This window comes from Mytilus californianus, unplaced genomic scaffold, assembly GCF_021869535.1.
Source record: "Mytilus californianus isolate M0D057914Y unplaced genomic scaffold, xbMytCali1.0.p SCAF_2, whole genome shotgun sequence".
In the NCBI taxonomy this organism is placed as follows: domain Eukaryota; kingdom Metazoa; phylum Mollusca; class Bivalvia; order Mytilida; family Mytilidae; genus Mytilus; species Mytilus californianus.
In genome coordinates this window covers 96,363,359-96,384,162 of record NW_026262668.1, presented here as the reverse complement: position 1 = coordinate 96,384,162, position 20,804 = coordinate 96,363,359, and the positions used below count along the sequence as shown (strand labels likewise).

The following is a 20,804-nucleotide window of genomic DNA, read 5'->3' as shown; positions in this document are numbered from 1 at the left end:
CCAGTGATGACTAAGTTCTCTAAAATTAGATATGATTTAACACTCAAACATTGTTAAAATCAGCATATCAAAGAACCCAAGAATTCAATTGTTGATTAAACAAAAGTTTAATTTAGGACCCTTTGTACATCGATATGGTATTATCTAACTAATAATGAAAATAAATACAGGTTTAGATTCAGCATTTCAAAGAACCCTATATATATTCAATTTATGATGAAATCAATCACAGTTGAATTTTGGATCCCAATTTGGACCAACTTGAAAACTGGGCCCAAATCAGAAATCTAAATATATGTTTATTAATTGACAATATAAGCTAAGTTTTGAGAGGAGTTCACCTAATCAAAAAAAAAATTATATAGCATACAGAAAATTGGTTTCTACAGAATAACAAACAATTTACAATTTACCAAAGAAAAGAAAAAAAAATCAAAAATTTAATTTATCATTAATATAATGTTTTTTAAAAATCAATAAACCTTATCTGTAATTATCTTCAAAATGTCTAATAATGAACAGTAAATTTCTAACTATATTTACTCCTATATAGCTTTTAATCATCAACACTTAGAAAACAGAAAGTTTTCAAATAAATCTGTCACTCAAGATAAGACATTAACCATATGGTCCGGGTACACAGTTATCGTCCTTTGATTTTCGTTGTCCACGAATATAGTCCCTAGTGTGGACAGTGTGTTACTTGTCGATTTTTTTTATACCCCTTCCAAATTTATTTCTCCATGTTTTATGACTCAAATAGTAAGTAGGAGGATGAAATGACACTGTAAAAAAAATTGGGTCATGAATTTTAAAGTAAAGTAGTGATTTGGTCCAGCTGAAAAATGTTAAAAATTAGCACTTCGGAAGCTGTCAAAAGATTTGAAGACCCCCTTAACATGAAATTGTCCATATTTTGAGTTAGAGCCGATGAAGTTTTCTATAATTTTGATATAATTTGTCCCAAAAGTAGTACAACACACTGTAAAAATATTATTGAGAAAGCGCAGGTGGGATTTTTTTAATTTTCATTTATTGTCTAAAAGAAATGCACTACGAAATAACTGTGTACTCGGACCTAAGAGGTGAAATCTGGAAATATAGAATCTGTACTTTGGCAACTTCCCTGAATGATTTGATGGTGTCAATTTATCAAATAGCATAAAACTAAAGGATTTAAACTTTTATTTGATAGAATTTCTGCAAAAATGACCAATTTTGGCATTTTATGGTCAAAATAAGCATTTCATAGCATTTTCAATTTTGATGCATAAGTGGCATTCTGACTTTCTATCTGACAGGTTTTTATGTGTCAATATTTGTGTTTCTATGCTTCAATCCAGTTGTATTACTCATTTGTGAACTCTGAATCTACAGAAAAGAAGATTATCTCAGACAATATGTGCAAAATGTGATGTATATATGATCCTCGTCTAACGCCCTGTTTGGATCAAGTTAAATGTGAGGAGCTTGGAACATAAAAGTTGAAGTCCATTATAAAGACCTCACTAAATTTGTATAAAAAGCACTTAACAATGTCTTTTGTACCTGTTTTATGTCACATAATATCTTTCTTTTCTTCTGTAGGATAGCAAGTGGTTCAAATATAAGCCTGTTGAAACTAAAATTGCATGCATGTTTTTCACTAAAAAGTGAAAAATCTTTGTATCAGACCATACTGTCTGCAAAAAAAGTTGAATGCAAGAGTCTTTTTGTGCTCAGATTTATTGTATCATGTCACCTGAGTATAGAAATGATAGAAAGGACACAAAATTTTATTTCCTATAGCTTCAATATGCATTTTTAAATGTAAATATGTGATACGGCCTAAATTGACCCTAAATTATTTTCAGTCTTACTTGGCCTAAGACCCTTTTAAACTAATGTGATATGTTATTTGCAAGTTTTCTTTCCATTTAAAGTACATTAAATACATATGTAAGGATTATTTATAACCAAAAAGCTTTACAAATTTAAAATTGCTGGAAAATATTACATCTTCATGTAAGGCCCCCCTTCATTGGAAAACCTCCATTTTTAGCCACAGGCTCATATAAATTTGACTTTTTAATAATTATGATAAGTCTGATAAATCAAATGAGTACTCTATTGCTTTTAATACATAATATATTATATATTAAGGCATTTCAAAAGTATTTTTTTGCAATATTTTAATTTTTTAAGCCCCAAATGTTGATAGTTGAAAATTTTCAATTTTAACGTCTAAATTTAACACGCAAAGTTGAATATAGAATTAGTCATATTGTCTATAATATATATCCTATTGCCATGAAACTTTGTAAGCAGTCTTATAATTTAATAAGCTTTAGTCATACCAAGTTTCATTAAGATTGGTCAACTTTTTCCACCCTATTAGGTCCGGGTACACAGTTATCGTCCTTTGATTTTCGTTGTCCACGAATATAGTCCCTAGTGTGGACAGTGTGTTACTTGTCGATTTTTTTTATACCCCTTCCAAATTTATTTCTCCATGTTTTATGACTCAAATAGTAAGTAGGAGGATGAAATGACACTGTAAAAAAAATTGGGTCATGAATTTTAAAGTAAAGTAGTGATTTGGTCCAGCTGAAAAATGTTAAAAATTAGCACTTCGGAAGCTGTCAAAAGATTTGAAGACCCCCTTAACATGAAATTGTCCATATTTTGAGTTAGAGCCGATGAAGTTTTCTATAATTTTGATATAATTTGTCCCAAAAGTAGTACAACACACTGTAATAAAATGCTTCGCTGGGCGCAGCTTGATACGACCGCAGAGGTCGAACCCTGAACAGTTGGGGCAAGTATGGACACAACATTCAAGCTTGATACAGCTCTGAATTTGGATTGTGATTAAATATTTGACACAGCATAGGTTTCTGACACAGAAAGAATGTGGTCTAAGAACTTCAATTTTTTTAATTTACCTATTATGGTCCAATGTCCAAAATCAAAATACATGGTTAGATTCAGCATCTAAGTTTAATTTTGGACCCTTTGGACCTTAATGTAGACCAATTTAAAAAACGGGACCCAAAATTAAAAATCTAAAAACACGGTTAGATTTGGCATATCAAAGAACCCCAATAATTCAATTTTTGATGAAATCAAACAAAGTTTAATTTTGGACCCTTTTGTCCTCAATATGAACCAATTTGATAGCGGGCCCACAAATAAAAAATCTAAATACATGGTTAGATTCAGCATATCAAAGAACCCCATATATTCAATTTTTGTTGAAATCAAACAAAGTTTAATTTTGGACCCCAATTTGGACCAACTTGAAAACTGGGCCAAAAATCTAAAATCTAAATACATGTTTAGATTCAGCATATCAAAGAACCCCATATATTCAATTTTTGTTGAAATCAAACAAAGTTTAATTTTGGACCCCAACTTGGACCAACTTGAAAACTGGGCCCATAATCAAAAATCTAAACATGTCAGCATATCAAAGAACCCCAAGAATTCAATTTTTGTTAAAATCAAACTAAGTTTAATTTTGGACCTTAATGTAGACCAATTTAAAAAACGGGACCCAAAATTAAAAATCTAAATACTTGGTTAGATTTGGCATATCAAAGAACCCCAATAATTCAATTTTTGATGAAATCAAACAAAGTTTGATTTTGGACCCTTTTGACCTCAATATGAACCAATTTGATAGCGGGCCCACAAATAAAAAATCTAAATACATGGTAAGATTCAGCATATCAAAGAACCCCATATATTCAATTTTTGTTGAAATCAAACAAAGTTTAATTTTGGACCCCAATTTGGACCAACTTGAAAACTGGGCCAAAAATCAAAATACATGGTTAGATTCAGCATATCAAAGAACCCCATATATTCAATTTTTGTTGAAATCAAACAAAGTTTAATTTTGGACCCCAATTTGGACCAACTTGAAAACTGGGCCAAAAATCAAAATACATGGTTAGATTCAGCATATCAAAGAACCCCATATATTCAATTTTTGTTGAAATCAAACAAAGTTTAATTTTGGACCCCAACTTGGACCAACTTGAAAACTGGGCCCATAATCAAAAATCTAAACACATGTTTAGATTCAGCATATCAAAGAACCCCAAGAATTCAATTTTTGTTAAAATCAAACTAAGTTTAATTTTGGACCCTTTGGACCTTAATGTAGACCAATTTAAAAAACGGGACCCAAAATTAAAATCTAAATACACGGTTAGATTTGGCATATCAAAGAACCCCAATAATTCAATTTTTGATGAAATCAAACAAAGTTTAATTTTGGACCCCAATTTGGACCAACTTGAAAACTGGGCCAAAAATCAAAAATCTAAATATATGTTTAGATTCAGCATATCAAAGAACCCCATATATTCAATTTTTGATAAAATCAAACAAAGTTTAATTTTGGACCCTTTGGACCTTAATGTAGACCAATTTGAAAACTGGATCCAAAATTAAAAATCTAAATACACGGTTAGATTTGGCATATCAAAGAACCCCAATAATTCAATTTTTGATGAAATCAAACAAAGTTTAATTTTGGACCCCAATTTGGACCAACTTGAAAACTGGGCCAAAAATCAAAAATCTAAATATATGTTTAGATTCAGCATATCAAAGAACCCCATATATTCAATTTTTGATAAAATCAAACAAAGTTTAATTTTGGACCCTTTGGACCTTAATGTAGACCAATTTGAAAACTGGATCCAAAATTATAAAATCTAAATACACGGTTAGATTCGGCATAACAAATAAATAAATGTGGTCAAAGATTTTACAAATCTAATGCGCCATACTGTGCAATTAAAGATTACTTCTTGAAATTTTTCAATATTTGAAATTTGAAAAAAAAATAATATTTGAAGAATAATTCTTTTTAATTTCTGAAATCTGAAATGAGAAAAAATTGACCCCCCACAATTTCTTTTTACCCCCCCCCCCCCCCTTTTTCCCCCAAACCATAATTACCCATTTAAATTTACCATAGTGCTAACTTAATCTATTTTATAATAGAATTTAAAATATAGTGTCAAATCTTTCATATGGATTTTTTTGTAAAAAAAAAAGATGCAACATTTGCAGATATTTTTACTGGTCTTCCTTTATAAATATGCATTTCTTTAAACATAATTTAAAAGCAGTGTAAGGGAAGTAACCAAAACGTTGTATTTGGATTACCTCCCTTACACTGTTTTAAATTATCTTAATTGTTCATTAACCATTATTTTATACATAATTTAAAAGCAGTGTAAGGGAGATAATTTCAATGATGTATTTGATTTATCTCCCTTACACTGCTTTAAATTATATTTTGTACTAAAGTATTTGTCCATTAACCAGGACAACCTTGTTTTTCCCCCTTTTTTGCCCCTAATTCTTAAACGGTTTGAGCCATAACCCACCAAAGCAAATCCTAACCATCCCTTTGTGGTATGGAAACTTGTAGTATAATTTCAGAGAGATCCATACACCGTTCCACAGTTATTGTCTGGAAACTAGAAAATGCTTATATTTGGCCCCTTTTTGGCCCCTAATTCCTTAACTGTTGGTACCATAACCCCCAAAATCAATCCCCACCTTCCTTTTGTTGTATTGAACCTTATGGTAAAATTTCATAGAGATCCATTCACTTAAACTAAAGTTAGAGTGCGAAAACTAATGCGTATTCGGACGACGACGCCGGACGACGACGACGACGCCGGACGACGACGACGCCAACGTCATACCAATATACGACCACAAAAATTTTTTTGCGGTCGTATAAAAATATTATTGAGAAAGCGCAGGTGGGATTTTTTTAATTTTCATTTATTGTCTAAAAGAAATGCACTACGAAATAACTGTGTACTCGGACCATATGTTTAGTAAACTGATAACAGGACATATAAACAGGTGAAAATTATCTATAAAGGCTTAGTGTAATCAAACTTTATGAATATAATTAACAATTTCTGTTCAAAGGAAAATAACTCAATCACAAAAAAATACCACTTATGGATATTAAAAATGGCCATAACAAACGAGAAAAGCTAAAATCGTGAAAATTGAACTTGACCTTCATTTAGTCGCAGGAAACAACATATCTAAATTTGGGAAAAAATTTCAAAGGGTTTTCATGTTATTGAAGAGACACTGTTACCGTCTGCCCGCCCGCCCGTCCGCCGTACATCCCCAAATCAATAACCAATTTTTACTTTGAAAATCCGGTTAAAAATGGGGTTATTTTTTTGAAAATAAAAATAAATGATGTGGGGTAAAGGTTAAAAATATTTATTTTCTCTGGGAAGAAGTTAAACAATTTAAATCTAAGTTCAGTGATAAGCTAATATGTAAGACTGTATGTATATGGACCTGTATTCAATGTTGAAGTTTTGATAGTGAAAAGTACTGATAAACTGTTTAAAATTGTGAATTATTTCCCTTTGGTCACAACTAATGGCTGGAATCTATTTTTTTGTTTTTGTTTTAGATATTTGAGAATTAAATCTCTTGATGAGGTTAATATTGATATGTATATATACTAATACTAAGGAACTATTTGAAATTTTTTTTTTTTTTTAGTAAACATGTCTACATTATAATTTTTGTGTGCGTAAAAACATACCAAACAAAATACTCTGAGGCCTTTCTGTTTATAATTGATAGCATATCGGTCTCCATTATTACCATTCTCCCAGAAGATGTTTTCACTTTCACAAGTTATTCCTGCTACTTTGATCATACAAGTCAGCTCTACAAACTTGTTACCTTTCATAGCAGTGCTGTTGCTACATGATATTTCAGGTGGAACTGAAATAAATAAGAAGTGTATCATTCAAACTATTACAACATGGAATATGGATTTTTTACTGTAATCTGCAAAATCATTAGAGAAAAATTTCCACTTAGGCCAACTAAAATTAATTGGTAGATTTCATCCAGATTTTTGAAAAAAATGGGGCGGGTGGGAGGATTTTATTTTTGAATTTTTAATTTCTTCTTAATCCTTTTGTGACGTGTTGTTCATATACAAGGGTAATAATAAGCTTATATCATGTATATAAATCATAGTGCCCATAAAATGAAGCATATGCATTGGTATGCAACACAAATATTATGAGTACAGAGTGAAATGAAAACTCAAACTGTGTTGAAATTACTAGGGTGGATGCTTTGAAGATTCTTATGCAAGGTGCAAATATAATTACAATGTAAAACATGAAATGAACCAAAAAGAAGAAGTTGTTTTAAAATGACTCAACTTAGAGGCTGGGGAAAGAGGGTGTTTGCTGTTTGTCAACCTTGAGGTAAATTTAAGGGCTTGCTATAATACATTTTGTACTCAACAGACTGTCATAAATAGCACAAGTTTGTGCTTGTGTTAAAAAACTTATTTACTTTTTTGGTATTTAGCTGAATTTTGTCTCTGAATGACCTTAGATCTGCTCCGAATAACCTTTTTTAATTATGAAGTAAAATTTTTTAAATTGTGATGTCAAATTTTACAGTAACATGTGTGATTTTAAGTAATGGCAGACAAATTTGCTACAATTTTAAGTACGTCTATCACTTTATTCCAATCATGTTTTTGTACCAATGTGTTCAACGATTCTTGCGCTTTGGATACCATTCACAGTCAAAATTTCCTGACACAATGTCATTGTATAAATAAAAAAAGTCCACGGTTTTCTAATCAATGAAATTTGTAACATACTGCTATTAGTGTTTTTGTAACCCGAATATTTCATGCCCTTGTAGTAATCAATCAATATCTCAGAATATAATATTGTCATCATTGTGCAGCAGAATATGTCAACTTAATCATTTTGGTTATATTACTCGAAGAAATACAAAAACCGTAATTTAAAACAGGAAGTTTTGAATGAAACGAAATTATCGGCAGTTACCGGTAACGGAAATGAACAAAATACCGAAATCGTAATTTTTAAAAAATAAATAAATGGACACAGATGATGCCCCTGCTTGCATACAACATTATAAAGGGACGTAACTCAAGAACGATAAAAGTGACGCTACCCAAATTTGTACTTGATCTGAGTTTTAAGGTAATAAGTATTGTGTATATATAGGTTTCATAATGTTTGGTTGGAGCCATCTTAAGTTACAGAACAGAAACTAAAAATTTTGCAATTTTTCCATTAATGAAGGGGCATAACTCTAGAACAGTTAGAGTGATGCCACCAAAATTCAAACTTGATCTGTTTTTTGAAGCAATCAGCACTGTGTATAAGTTTCATAACATTTGGTTGACGCAAACTAAAGTTAGAGAATGGAAATGAAAAATTCAGCAATTGTTATATTTGTAAAGGGGCATAACTCTAGAACAGTTGAAGTGACTCCACCAAAATTCAAACTCAATCTGTGTTTTGTGGTAATGAGCATTGTGTATAAGTTTCATAATATTTGGTTGAGGCAAACTAAAGTTAGAGAACGGAAACGAAAAATTCAGCAATTTTTACATTTGTAAAGGGGCATAACTCTAGAATGGTTAAAGTGAAGCTACCACAATTCAAACTTGATCTGTGTTTTGTGGTAATAAGCATTTTGTATAAGTTTCATAACATTTGGTTGATGCAAACTAAAGTTAGAGAACGGAAACCAACTTTGGGACATACAGACGTACAGACGGACAAGGGTAAAACTTAATGCCCCCTTCACTACGGCGGGGGCATAAAAATCCCTCCACAAACTTTTTGAACCCCCCCATCCCCCCCCCCCCCTCCCCCAAAAAAAAATTCGAAGATTATTTTCTTTTCAGGAAAAATGTACAATTTCAGAGAGTTCCATAAACTTTAACACAAGTTATTGTCTGGAAACTAGAAAAATCACCCCCAAACTCAATCCCAGCCTTCCCTTTATGGTATGGATCCCTGTAGTACAATTTCAGAGAGATCCATATACTTAAACACAAGTTATTGTCTGGAAATGGAAAAATGCTTGTTTTTGGCTCCTTTATTGCCCCTAATTCCTTAACGTTTGGGGCAATTAACCCCAAACTCAATCTCACACTTCCCTTTGAGATATGGAACCTTGTGGTACAATTTCAGAGAGATCCATACACTTACACACAAGTTATTGTCCGGATACTACAAAAATGCTTGTTTTTGGCCCCTAATTCCTCAACTGTTGGTACCATAACCGCCAAAATCAATCCCAACCTTCCTTTTGTGGTATTGAACCTTCCGGTAAAATTTCATAGAGATCCATTCACTTAAACTTAAGTTATTGTCCGGAAACCAAATGTATCTTCTGACGACAACATAATAGCATTATACGAACGCATATCTTTTGCGGTCGTATAAAAAAATCTGGATGAAAATCTACTAATTAATTCTAGTTGGCTTTAATATGAATCATTTCAAAAACAGACCCTAAAATCCAAATATTAAATACCCAATTAGATTCAGCATATTAAAGACTCCCAAGAATTCAAGACTTTTGAATTAAACCCCATTGAAATTGCTAAAAACGAGGCAAACTCAAGTTAGAGAACGGAAACTAATTTTGGGACGTACGTACCTACGTACAGATGGACAAGGGTAAAACTTAATGCCCCCACCGCTACGGCAGGGGCATAAAAATAAGCAATTTATACAAAGTATTGGTTTTGGCCCCTTTTAACTAAACCAATAGGGTCATAACCACTACAATCAATCCCAAACTTTATTTTATGGTACAACACCTTGTGGCATAATCAAATAGCAATAAATAGACTCATACTCAAGTTATTGCCCAGAAATCAGAAAATCCTAGTTTTTTGGTCCCTTTTCAGCCCCTTAATATTAAACAGTTTGGACCATGACCCATAAAATCAATCCCAACTTTCCTTTTGAAGTATGGAACCTTGCAGTAAAATTTCATAGAAATCCGGACTCTAATACACAAATTAGTGTCCTGAAACATGTAAAATGCTTGTTTATGACCCCTTTTTGGTCCTTAATTACTAAACAGCTACAACAATAACCGCCAAAATAAATCCCAACCTTCCTATTGTGGAATGGAACCTTGTGCTTCAATTTAATACAGATCTATTATACTCAAGTTATTGTCTGTGAAGCAGACAAATAATTGTTTTTGTTAGGCCCTTTTTGGCCCCTAATTCCTAAACAGCTACTATAATAACCCCCAAAATAAACCCCAACCTTCCTATTGTGGAACCTTGCGCTAAAATTGAATAGAAATCCATACACTTATAATCAAGTTATTGCCTGCAAACCAGAAAAAGTTGTTTTCGGCCCCTTTTCGACCCCTAATTATTTAACGATATGGGCCATGACCCTCCAAAAATCATTCTAAACTTTCCTTTTGAAGTATGGAACCTTGTGGTAAAATTTCATAGAAATCTATACTCTTATACACCAATTATTGTCCTGAAACATGAAAAATGCTTGTTTTTGGCCCTTAATTCCTAAACAGCTATGACAATAACCCCCAAAATAAATCCTAACCTTCCTATTGTGGTATAAATCCATGTGTTAAAATTTAATAGAGATCCATACACTTATACTCAAGTTATTGTCTGTGAACCTGACAAAAAATTGTTTTTGTAATACCCTTTTTGGCCCCTAATTCCTAAACAGCTATGACAATAACCCCCAAAATTAATCCCAACCTTCTTATTGTGGTATGGAACCTTGTACTAAAATTTCTTACACATCCATTCACTAACCCTAAAGTTATTGTCTGCGAACCAATTTATTCTCCATGAACCTGTAAAACTGACCTTTTTTGGCCCCTTAAATTACAAAACCACAAGGACAATAGCTCCAAAAAACAATCCCAACCATCCTTTACTGGTATGGAACCTTGTACTAAAATTTCATAGAGATCCATGAACTTATACTCAAGTTATTGTCTGCAAACCAAAATGTCTTCAGACGCAGAGGCAGACAACACCATAACATAATACTACCTGTGAGGTCGTATAAAAATAGTTTAAGAATAATTTTTCATGAAAATATAAATTTCTTATAAGTATGGAACATATAAAACAGATGTCAATATGTCTATATTTAAGATTCCATTTTGGTTTAAAATGTTAAACATTTTTTTATAAATATCTAAATGCTTTAAAAAAATAATGTGTTTACATCTATCTAATTACACTACTGTTATTATGACTTGTGAACACTAACATTAAATGGAAAATTAACTGAAGATTTTCATTTCTGAGTTATTTGTTAGGTGGTTGTCTTTTTTTTCTAATATCTATATAGACCAATATTCTTTAATATTACCATAATTTAAGTATTGCAAGGAAACCATTACTCATTTACAGTGAGGCTTATGGTTTAATGAGATCATGGCCTGTTTGTTACAGTTAAAATACAGCTATATTCTAACATTTTGATACTTACTACTAAAAACTTCAAGCTCATATGATATTTCTGTTTTCATAGAATCATCATTGTTAACTGTGGCAACACATTTCAGTATTTTTTTGTTATCATCTGGTTTGAGATTGATGGTAACTGTTTTCTCTACATTATACACTTGAGGTGGTTGGGTCCTGCTGGTGTCAAGCACCTCTACCTGAGCATTTCCCATCTCCTCTGTAGTATCAAGGTAAATCTTTACAACTGCTGCTGGGTTAGAACCTTCTGTTTTACAGATAGTCTTGTAAGTTCCTTCCTCTAATCTGATTGGCAAGGCTGGTTCACCAGCTACGGCCTGTTTATTGTCTCCTATTTCAAATTCTGTTTTCTTAATCGTTTCTGTAAAAAATATACATCACTCTATTTTTACAAAGCTGCTTTATTCCCAAAATTGCCTTCATTTAAACAATGTAGTCATTAAAAGAGTTACATGGTCGTTTTGAATGCTTGGAGGTTACTGACAAAAAATCAATAAAGGCATATGCAAAGCATTGAATGATATAAACCTAACATGTCAACAAGAGGGATGGATGGATTGGTGTAAACATCAGCAGGAAATATTACCTGCAAATCACATGTATCAGGAAAGTACATGTTGATGTGATATACCACCATCCACATATGACTATGTACTAGACCAACATACTGAGCTGAATTTTTATATTGCTAGTTCAAACAGTAAGACATGTCACCCTACCTGAACACATTATTCCAACTCTGAGCTGACCAGTATTTGCACTCACTTCTAAATTCCACATTTTTGATAAAGACATAGCAAATAATGATTTTTCAATTATTTTGGTTTGACCGAAACCTTCCTGGTCTTCCTGCACTCAGGCACACAACAGTGGTTTTAAGAATATGATTAGGGAAAACAATGCACATTGTTGCTACATGGCTAGTACAGAAATCAAATGATGTATGACTTGTCGACTTGAAAACATATCTATTGTGACTTTAAAACAGAAACTAGCTGCCCAAAAAAGGCTTTCAGAAGTCAGAGCAATCTTGAACTAAAGAGTTGGCTGCAGACAACTCGCTATTTTACTAATTATTTCCAAACTGAAAGATGCTTTTATTTGATATTATGTCCATAAATACAATAACCCATGCCTTTCCACTCCAAAAGTATCCCCACCATGACTATAATAATTACATAAATAAAATGTTTTGCTGAGCGCAGCTGGATACGACCGCAGAGGTCAAACCCTGAACAGTTGGGGCGAAAATGGACACAATATTCGCTCTTGATACAGGTCTGAATTTGGATTGTAATTAAATATTTGACACATAATTGGTTTCTAACACAGAATAACTGTAGTCAAAGAACTTAGAATTGGTTATATAATTTGAATTTATATCAAATTTTTTGCTTTTGTGCAATACACTATGCTGTTGCGTATTGACCCCCCCCCCCCCCCCCCCCCCCCCCCCCCCCCCAAAAAAATAATTTTTTGCAACCATAATTACCAATTTAAATCTACATTAAAGTCTAAAATAGATAATTTAAAAGCAGTGTAAGGGAGGTAATCCAACATTGTACAACATTGTACAATTTTGTGTTTGGATTACCTCCCTTACACTGCTTTTAAATTGTCCATTAATCAGGAAACCCTTGTTTTTTCCCCTTTTTTGCCCCTAATTCCTAAATGATTTGAGCCATAACCCCCCAAAAGCCAATCCTAACCATCCCTTTGAGGTATGGAAACTTTTGGTATAATTTCAGAGAGATCCATACACTTAAACACAAGTTATTGTCTGGAAGTTACAAAAATGCTTATTTTTAATTATTATTCAGTGGACCGTGAAATTGGGGTCAAAACTCTAATTTGGCATTAAAATTAGAAAGATCATATCATCGGGAACATGTGTATTAAGTTTCAAGTTGATTGGACTTCAACTTCATCAAAAACTACCTTGACCAAAAACTTTAACCTGAAGCGGGACAGACGGACTGACGTACGAATGAATGGATGGATGAACAGACACACAGACCAAAAACATAACTAGGTGGGGCATAAAATAAAAAATATAAATAGTGAAAATGCATTCCTTGGATATTTTAGAACTTTAAAGCGGCATTAGCTGTCAAATTCATGTTCACTGATTTGACTCAAATTCTCATATTTGATCAATAACATTCTAAAACCTATATCCAAATTACAAAAAGTCTAAAATAAATAATTAACAATGCATGAACTCAATAATATTTTGTGTGTATTTTTTGTCTAGACGTCATCTAATTAACCATCAACAGGGGTGTGGAAATATTTGTTGTGACCACTTGTCCCAGGGCAAGTAAAATTGTTAATTCCGAAAGTAAAGTTACTTGCCCTGATTTCTTGTTGAATTTTGGAATGAAGAAGATGTATTTTTCTGTAAATGTGTATGTTTCTAAAACAGTTCTGAAACACAATAAAAATGGTATGCATGGTCTTTGTTTGTATATTAGAATGATACAAAGATAAGTAGAGCATGTATACACCAATGAGCTACATTGTAGAAACCAACCCCAAAACAACTCTAAATAAAGAATCTAGAGGCTAATATTGCAATTTTTTTCAATGCTTGCTTATATGAACCTGGGAGATTATCATTATATCATGACTTATATTTTATTAACTGTGAGACAGTGCTAAGTTTTATAGTTAATGAAGAGATGAAACCAAATAAATGATGAATTATTGAATTGTTGTTTGCACCTCCTCCTTTTCACCCAATAAACTTTTTGTGGACCAATTGTAAATTTGAGATTTTTTTAGATAACTAATTATAAGCGAAATCAAAATATTATAGTACTTTAAAGTCCTATATTCCTTTTATTTTTATAATATTTGTGCTTTGCCGCCTCTGATTTCCATTTCTTGTAAAAAGCAAGTTCTTAGCTCAACAACCAAATGATTCATCCTTGTTTCACTAAATCAATGTTGACATTCTTTTCATTTTAATAGCTGAATACATGCATAACCCATATACAGCATAAATGCAGCTATTTTAAGAACAATTTATGACCATCTGACTGCATCAAATCTGGATTCAAATACCCAACCAAATGTACTTCTACTGTAATTGGTCAGTTCATTTCTTAATCAGAATTATAACTGATTAAGATATGTTATTTCATGGAACTGCTATACATGTTACTATACATGTTATGCTGCCAATCTTAATTTCTGAACAGGTGCTCTCTTGTCAACTTTGTAAAAAAATTTGTAAGAGTTCCGCAGAACAAGCGGAACCCAGTGCAAGGTTGGCAAAAAAGCGGTCAATACTAGCATTGACCAGGCCGGCGGTAAATACCGGTAAATACCGGGAAATACTGGCATATACTGGTCAATACTGGCAAATACTGGTCAATTGAAATTTTGATAAGATATTACTATCAACTACAGTCCCTACCTGGTCAACTACAGGGTAAATGGACAAATATATTCACAGGACAGAAAGTCACTTATTTACTACATTTTAAAAGACAAAAACTCACAATTAATTAGTTCACAAGTTTTTTAATATGTAAGGGAAAATCCTTGAAATGAATTCATTGTAATGTTTATGAGATTGATAATGAACAAGGTTAAATGAAGATATATTAATCCTGCAAAGGATATTTCTTGGTACCATGAAGCCAGTCAAGAAAAAGACTATGACAGCTTGTTTTCTTAACAGTAATTTCATCAAATGTTACAAAACAATGTCTTAAAAATTAGTCTTTTCTCAATCAAAGAAACAGTTCTTTCAAAATTGCATTGTGACTTTCTGTCTTGTGATATTTAGCCCTACATTCAATAACTGTTAGTCATGAAAATATGAAAGTTTTCAAGTCAAAATTAGACTTTTTTAATGTTATCTTTTCTTATATAAATTGAAATTTTACATGAACACATCATGGACCGTGATTATTAGAATAAAATTAAAGAAAAAGAAAAACAGCAGCCAAAGTATAGATCCTTCAAAATTTCCATTTTCTGTATTTAGTTTTAGAAGATATTTATCATGCAGTTGAATAGTCAGGAATAAAATAATTGTTTTAAACAGTCTTCAAAAATAACTTTTATGACTTTTTTCCTGTTATGTCAACATTTATTAGGGGACAGTTGTAATATTGAATAAACTTTTGACACCTGCTTGCCATATAATAGGTAATGCCCTGATAATCTAGTCACCTGTAATTCTATTTACCTGTTAAAATCAAACCTTTTCAAGAAAAAAATATATATATTTATACATGTTGAAATAACTGATATAGCAATTTTATATCCATACCTAAACTATGTTATATCATTACCCATAAGAACTGAATAAGTCATTATGCATGTTAATAGTTGATAAAACATACCAATATCAATCCTTTTTATAAACTGAATCATGCCATATGAATAAAGTTAAAATAATTTCCCCTATCAACTAAGATTTAACTAACATTGATAGTAAAATCTGTCAAAAGAACCATGAAAATTTCAATTGTCCAGTATTTGCCAGTATTGACCACTTGAGGAGTATTGACCGGGGCGGTAAATACCGGTAAATACCACTGGTAAATACCGGGGGGTGGTATTTACCGCCCAACTGGGTCCCAGTGTCTTGCCTACTTTTGCTGTTAGTCGCAGGCTCAACAAAAATGGGGAAATAATTATTAAAAATTTTCCTCTAGATATTATCTTTTGAATGTAACAATGTGTAAGAGTAAGAAGCTTCTGTTCAAGTTTGGTTAGAATCCAGGATGGTTTATGAATCTAATAAATGTTTTAAAAACTTTAACTGCAGACTGTATGTAATGTTAACTGGAAGAAAAACTAAGTCCATTTATAAGTAATATACGGAAAAACATGAAATTTTTTTTTACAAAATTTCCTTCTAGATACTAGCTTTTGATCATAAACAAGCTTCTGTCTAAGTTTGGTACAAACCCAGGATAGTTTAAGAAAGTTATTAAAATTTGAAAAACTTTAACCACAGAGCGAATGTAATGTTAACTGGCAGAAAAACTAAGTCCATTTATGAGTAGAATACGGATAAACAGGATTTTTTTTTTTACAAAATTTACTTCTGGATACTATCTTATGATCATAAACAAGCTTCTGTCCAAGTTTGGTAGAAATCCAGGATAGTTTAAGAAAGTTATTAAAATTTGAAAAACTTTAACCACAGAGTGAATATTTGTGGACGCCTCCGCAGATGATGACGACGCTGACAGAATGTAGGATCGCTATGTCTCGCTTTTGCGACAAAAGTAGCAGGCTCGACAAAAATGAAAATAACACTTTATAAATTTCATGCGACTAAAGCGCTTTTCTGGATTTACCTTCATCAGGAACGCTCAAAGCCGGATATTTGAAAGCCAAGGATGTATAAAAACTGAAAAAATCGAAGAGCTTTATAACCAAAAGGACCTAAAAAAATCCATCTAAGATCAACTTTTCCTGAGGGAGTTGAAACCTTAGTTTCTTTATAATTTCAAAATTTATAAAAGGATTAAAAGGTCACAATAGCATTCGGAAACCATTTTCCCACACAAATTTCTATCTATTTTTATTAACAATTATTTGAAAATGTCTCATGTAAATCTATATCATATATGCCTTCTTTTCCAAAATGTTGTCCTTTTTTTATTGGTACATGTACAAATTAACTAATATATGCCTTCTTTTCCAAAGTGTTGTCCTTTTTTTATTGGTACATGTACAAATTAACTCTTAACTTACGTATGACATTAACTTCTACCATCTTCTCTGCTAAGACTGTATTACTCTTGTTATATAAAACACATGCAAAGTGCCCATCATATTCTTCTTTGATTCCTGTAAACATGGTAAATAATAAAATAATAAAATGCAAAACAATTCAAGCCAAATTTGAGATGATTTCATGAAATATCTGCAGATTATAAATCTTATAATAAGCAAAACAAATACATGTATTGTCAATCTTTCAAAACATTAACTTTAATTGACGAAAACTTCAGAACATAAGCCATCTGTGTACAATATATGAAAATTCCACAGCTTCTTCTTCTGAAATATAAAGCTTTAAACAAATAGTTTACACCACCTCTTGCAAAACATAAACATGATAAAAGAACAGTCTTCCAATGTCCCCTCCTTTACAACAAATATCTTGTCTGTCCTAGGGCAATACCTACAATAGTTTTTCATACATATATATTCACATTTCCAAGGGCATAACTCTTTTAAAATAAGTTGATGTGTGGAATTACCATGCTCGACTTGCTCAACTCCTACCATAATGGTTAGCCGGACAAGTACATTTTTCTATCTTGCTTGCCCATGAACAAGTATAAATGATATTAATTAATTTTAAGAGTTCCTGCATGTATAATATTAAAAAAAATAAAATTTTATTTCAATTCTAATCACAGATGTTTTATTCAATCTGGTTCCCATGATTTCTTGCATAAATGCTATAGTACAAGATATAAACACGACAAAGGAACCAGTCATATGGTGTTACAATCCCAGCCTCACATTGTAGTTAACGAGTGTAACTTATTGTCATACACAGGATCGACGACCATGATCATTAGAGAATCAGACGGATAACATAACCAATTCAGGAATCATTTAGATTTGAGTTCATTTCTGCTTTAGCCTAACCATGTAATAAAATGGACAAATTTTTATTTAGACTCCCGGAATGGGGGATCAAAAGAAACAATAAACTGTTATCACAGAGATATGTCTCGCCTTTTTGTAATTTTCATAATGCAAATGTTGAAATTAAAATAGCAATACTTTAACATGTAAGTTATGCAAATATTCCAAGTCGATGAACCATGACTGAAGGTACATGGCTGAACAATCTCCATGGAATGAGATGTGCCAATGCTAATACAACTGCATACCAAATACCATTGACTTATTATAAGTCGTTCCCTTTAAACAAACCTAAACACAAACATTAACTTGTAAACTATGTAAAAGTTTCAAAGTCAATGAACCATGATCAGGGGTTGGGCTATATAATCTCCATGGAAAAGATACTTGCAAATGCCAATACATTTGCATACCAAATATCATTGACTTAACATTAGCAGTTCATCTTAAACTGATCTAATCACAAACTAATACATGTAAACTTGAAGCAAAAGTTTCAAAGTCAATAGACCATGACTGAGGGGGCGGGGCCCAGTGATCTGGAAGGATTTTTTCTCTATGGGCCCAGGGCCCCCCAAAAATAAATTCAATGGGCCATTTTTAGAATTAATGGGCCATGTTGTCAAATGAGTGGGCCATTCGTTTACAATAAAAAAAAAAGTAAAAATTTTTTTAAAGTGTATATTTTACTGTACTTACAAGTATGATTCTAATTAATATCATGGATATTGTTCCTGTGATTTTGTAATTTCAATTTCAATGAATATACAATAACTTCTTCCAAACCGGGCAATATTTACGATAACCTTTATTTACAATGTTAAAACTGGTACTGTTCCCTTGTTCATGTTTTTTTTACATTAAATTTGGGTCTTCGTCGATACCATACTTATTCCAGACGTTCCGTATTAGAGGACGTTTCTGGCATTTCCTCTGCACTTGTATTATTATTACTTCATCACGATGACAAGAATAACAGTAGAGAGCAACGTTAATTGATAAGACACAACAACAATTCGCTGAAGGCATGTTTACAAAATGTCAAAACGAGCCAAAGACCAAAAAAATTGAGAAGGACAGTTAAGCCCCTTTTATAGAGACAAATACTATACTATTCATAAAAAGGCTTTTGGGTTTTTCAATCGAAATAAAAGCAAGCTTACTTAAAAGATTATAATTAGAGAAGAATTCTCGCCTGTACTAGCCAATTTTCACAAATTTAAAGTTGTTTATAAAAAATTATATCATGAATGATGGTTAATTACGTTTTTTTGGGTAATCAGTCATACCGCATGTTGCCTATTATTACCATACATGAAGGAAAACACCCGAGACGTCCCAAAAATATATAGGTGCTCCTATTATTGGAGTAAACACTACACAGATGTGTACTCACACATGGCGGCACGAAATACGATCGGAAATCCATTTGACGATATCTCAACGTTTCAAAACGAAGTGAAAAATATCATGCGCCACGCGGGCGCTTACATTTGTCACTTTATGCGCCATTTCTGGTCGATAAGCGCAATTGGCGCAAGGCGCACGTCCTTCCCGATCACTGGAACATGGGGGACAAACTGACTGAAAATTCAAATATTTCCAAACCCCTGACTAGGATAATTTTCATACAAATCTGACAAGAAAAGTAAGCATAATAGTCTAAAGTATCTGTCAATATGATTAGCTAATTTCATGTAATCTATGGTGCAGGGAACAAATCATACCCTTCTGGAGACATAGGTTCAGAGTTTTTAAATGAGGTTAAAAAGTGTGTTGCTCAATCATCAGTTTTCTGTGTTTTGTGGACTTGTGGTCTTTCTCTCAATTTTTCTGAATTTTGATTCTTCGTTTGGTACAAATATATCTTCTTACTTTTCAAAAACATGTTTGCTAAATAACAAGAACCCACTTTTTGAAGCCTAGTAAATGCTGTCATTTCTCTTGAAAGAATTAAGTGTTAGATCTCTTACAAAGGATTTTCTCATTAAATGTTAAAAATTCTTTCTTCTACAAACCTTGAAGGAAGCTTAATGTAAAAGACATGGCACTATCTGTAGTATCTAGCTGTACATTATATTCTGATGAAAGTCCTTCCTCTACATTGGCTAGAACTGATATGACAACTTTAGAACCATCTCGTCCTCTTTTCTCCCACTTCAATGGATTTCCTATCAGAAAGTTAGCATTCTGATTCACAGTGCATACATACTTAGGTGTTGCACCAACCAAAATAAATTCCTTTACTGCATTAAGCTTTAACTCATACTGGCCATTTGACACTGGAATGAAATTATATGACATATTATGAAATATCTAAACAGATATTACATAAGGATATTTAGAAATTTAGAAATAATTTTACAATTCAATTGTAACTGACAATATATCAATTTTCCATATATTTTTGGTGTTATATTGTACACATTTCAATCTAATAAACTCGCCATATTGATACTAGGACTAAATTTCACATTTTGTTTCCATATAACAAGGTAATGTAAATGAATATATATCTGAAACACTGAATAGTGTGCTTCTATTCTCTCAAACACATTTTAAACTCAACAATGTAAAGAAAGGGAGCCACGTCACATTAACTACATTACTTATATCCACACAGGTTGTTCCTTTTTATTTATTAAAAGGAGATCATTAAAGAGTTACCTGCATAGTCTTAAAAGTCCAGCGAAAATTGGTTTGGTCCAGTAAAGTTATATGCATTAGTGATGCCTGGGGACTGACACTGTATATCATTCAAATCTTCTTGACATGACGAATAGGACTATATATGGTTTAGGGGTGGGGATCTTGACCATTTACAAGATATTAG

General features: G+C 32.2%; 1 protein-coding gene across 1 annotated transcript in view; it reads right to left on the bottom strand.

The window, feature by feature from the left end:
• The window catches only part of LOC127730484 (uncharacterized), a 60,137-nt gene that overhangs the window by 14,448 nt on the left and 24,885 nt on the right, over positions 1 to 20,804 (bottom strand). Inside the window, exons 2-5 of the mRNA XM_052238912.1 lie at positions 19,990 to 20,253; positions 17,063 to 17,158; positions 11,343 to 11,699; positions 6,590 to 6,774 (exon numbers count right to left, since the gene is read on the bottom strand). Of these exons, the coding sequence (XP_052094872.1) occupies positions 6,590 to 6,774; positions 11,343 to 11,699; positions 17,063 to 17,158; positions 19,990 to 20,253 (902 nt within the window). The remainder of the gene's footprint in view (positions 1 to 6,589; positions 6,775 to 11,342; positions 11,700 to 17,062; positions 17,159 to 19,989; positions 20,254 to 20,804) is intronic.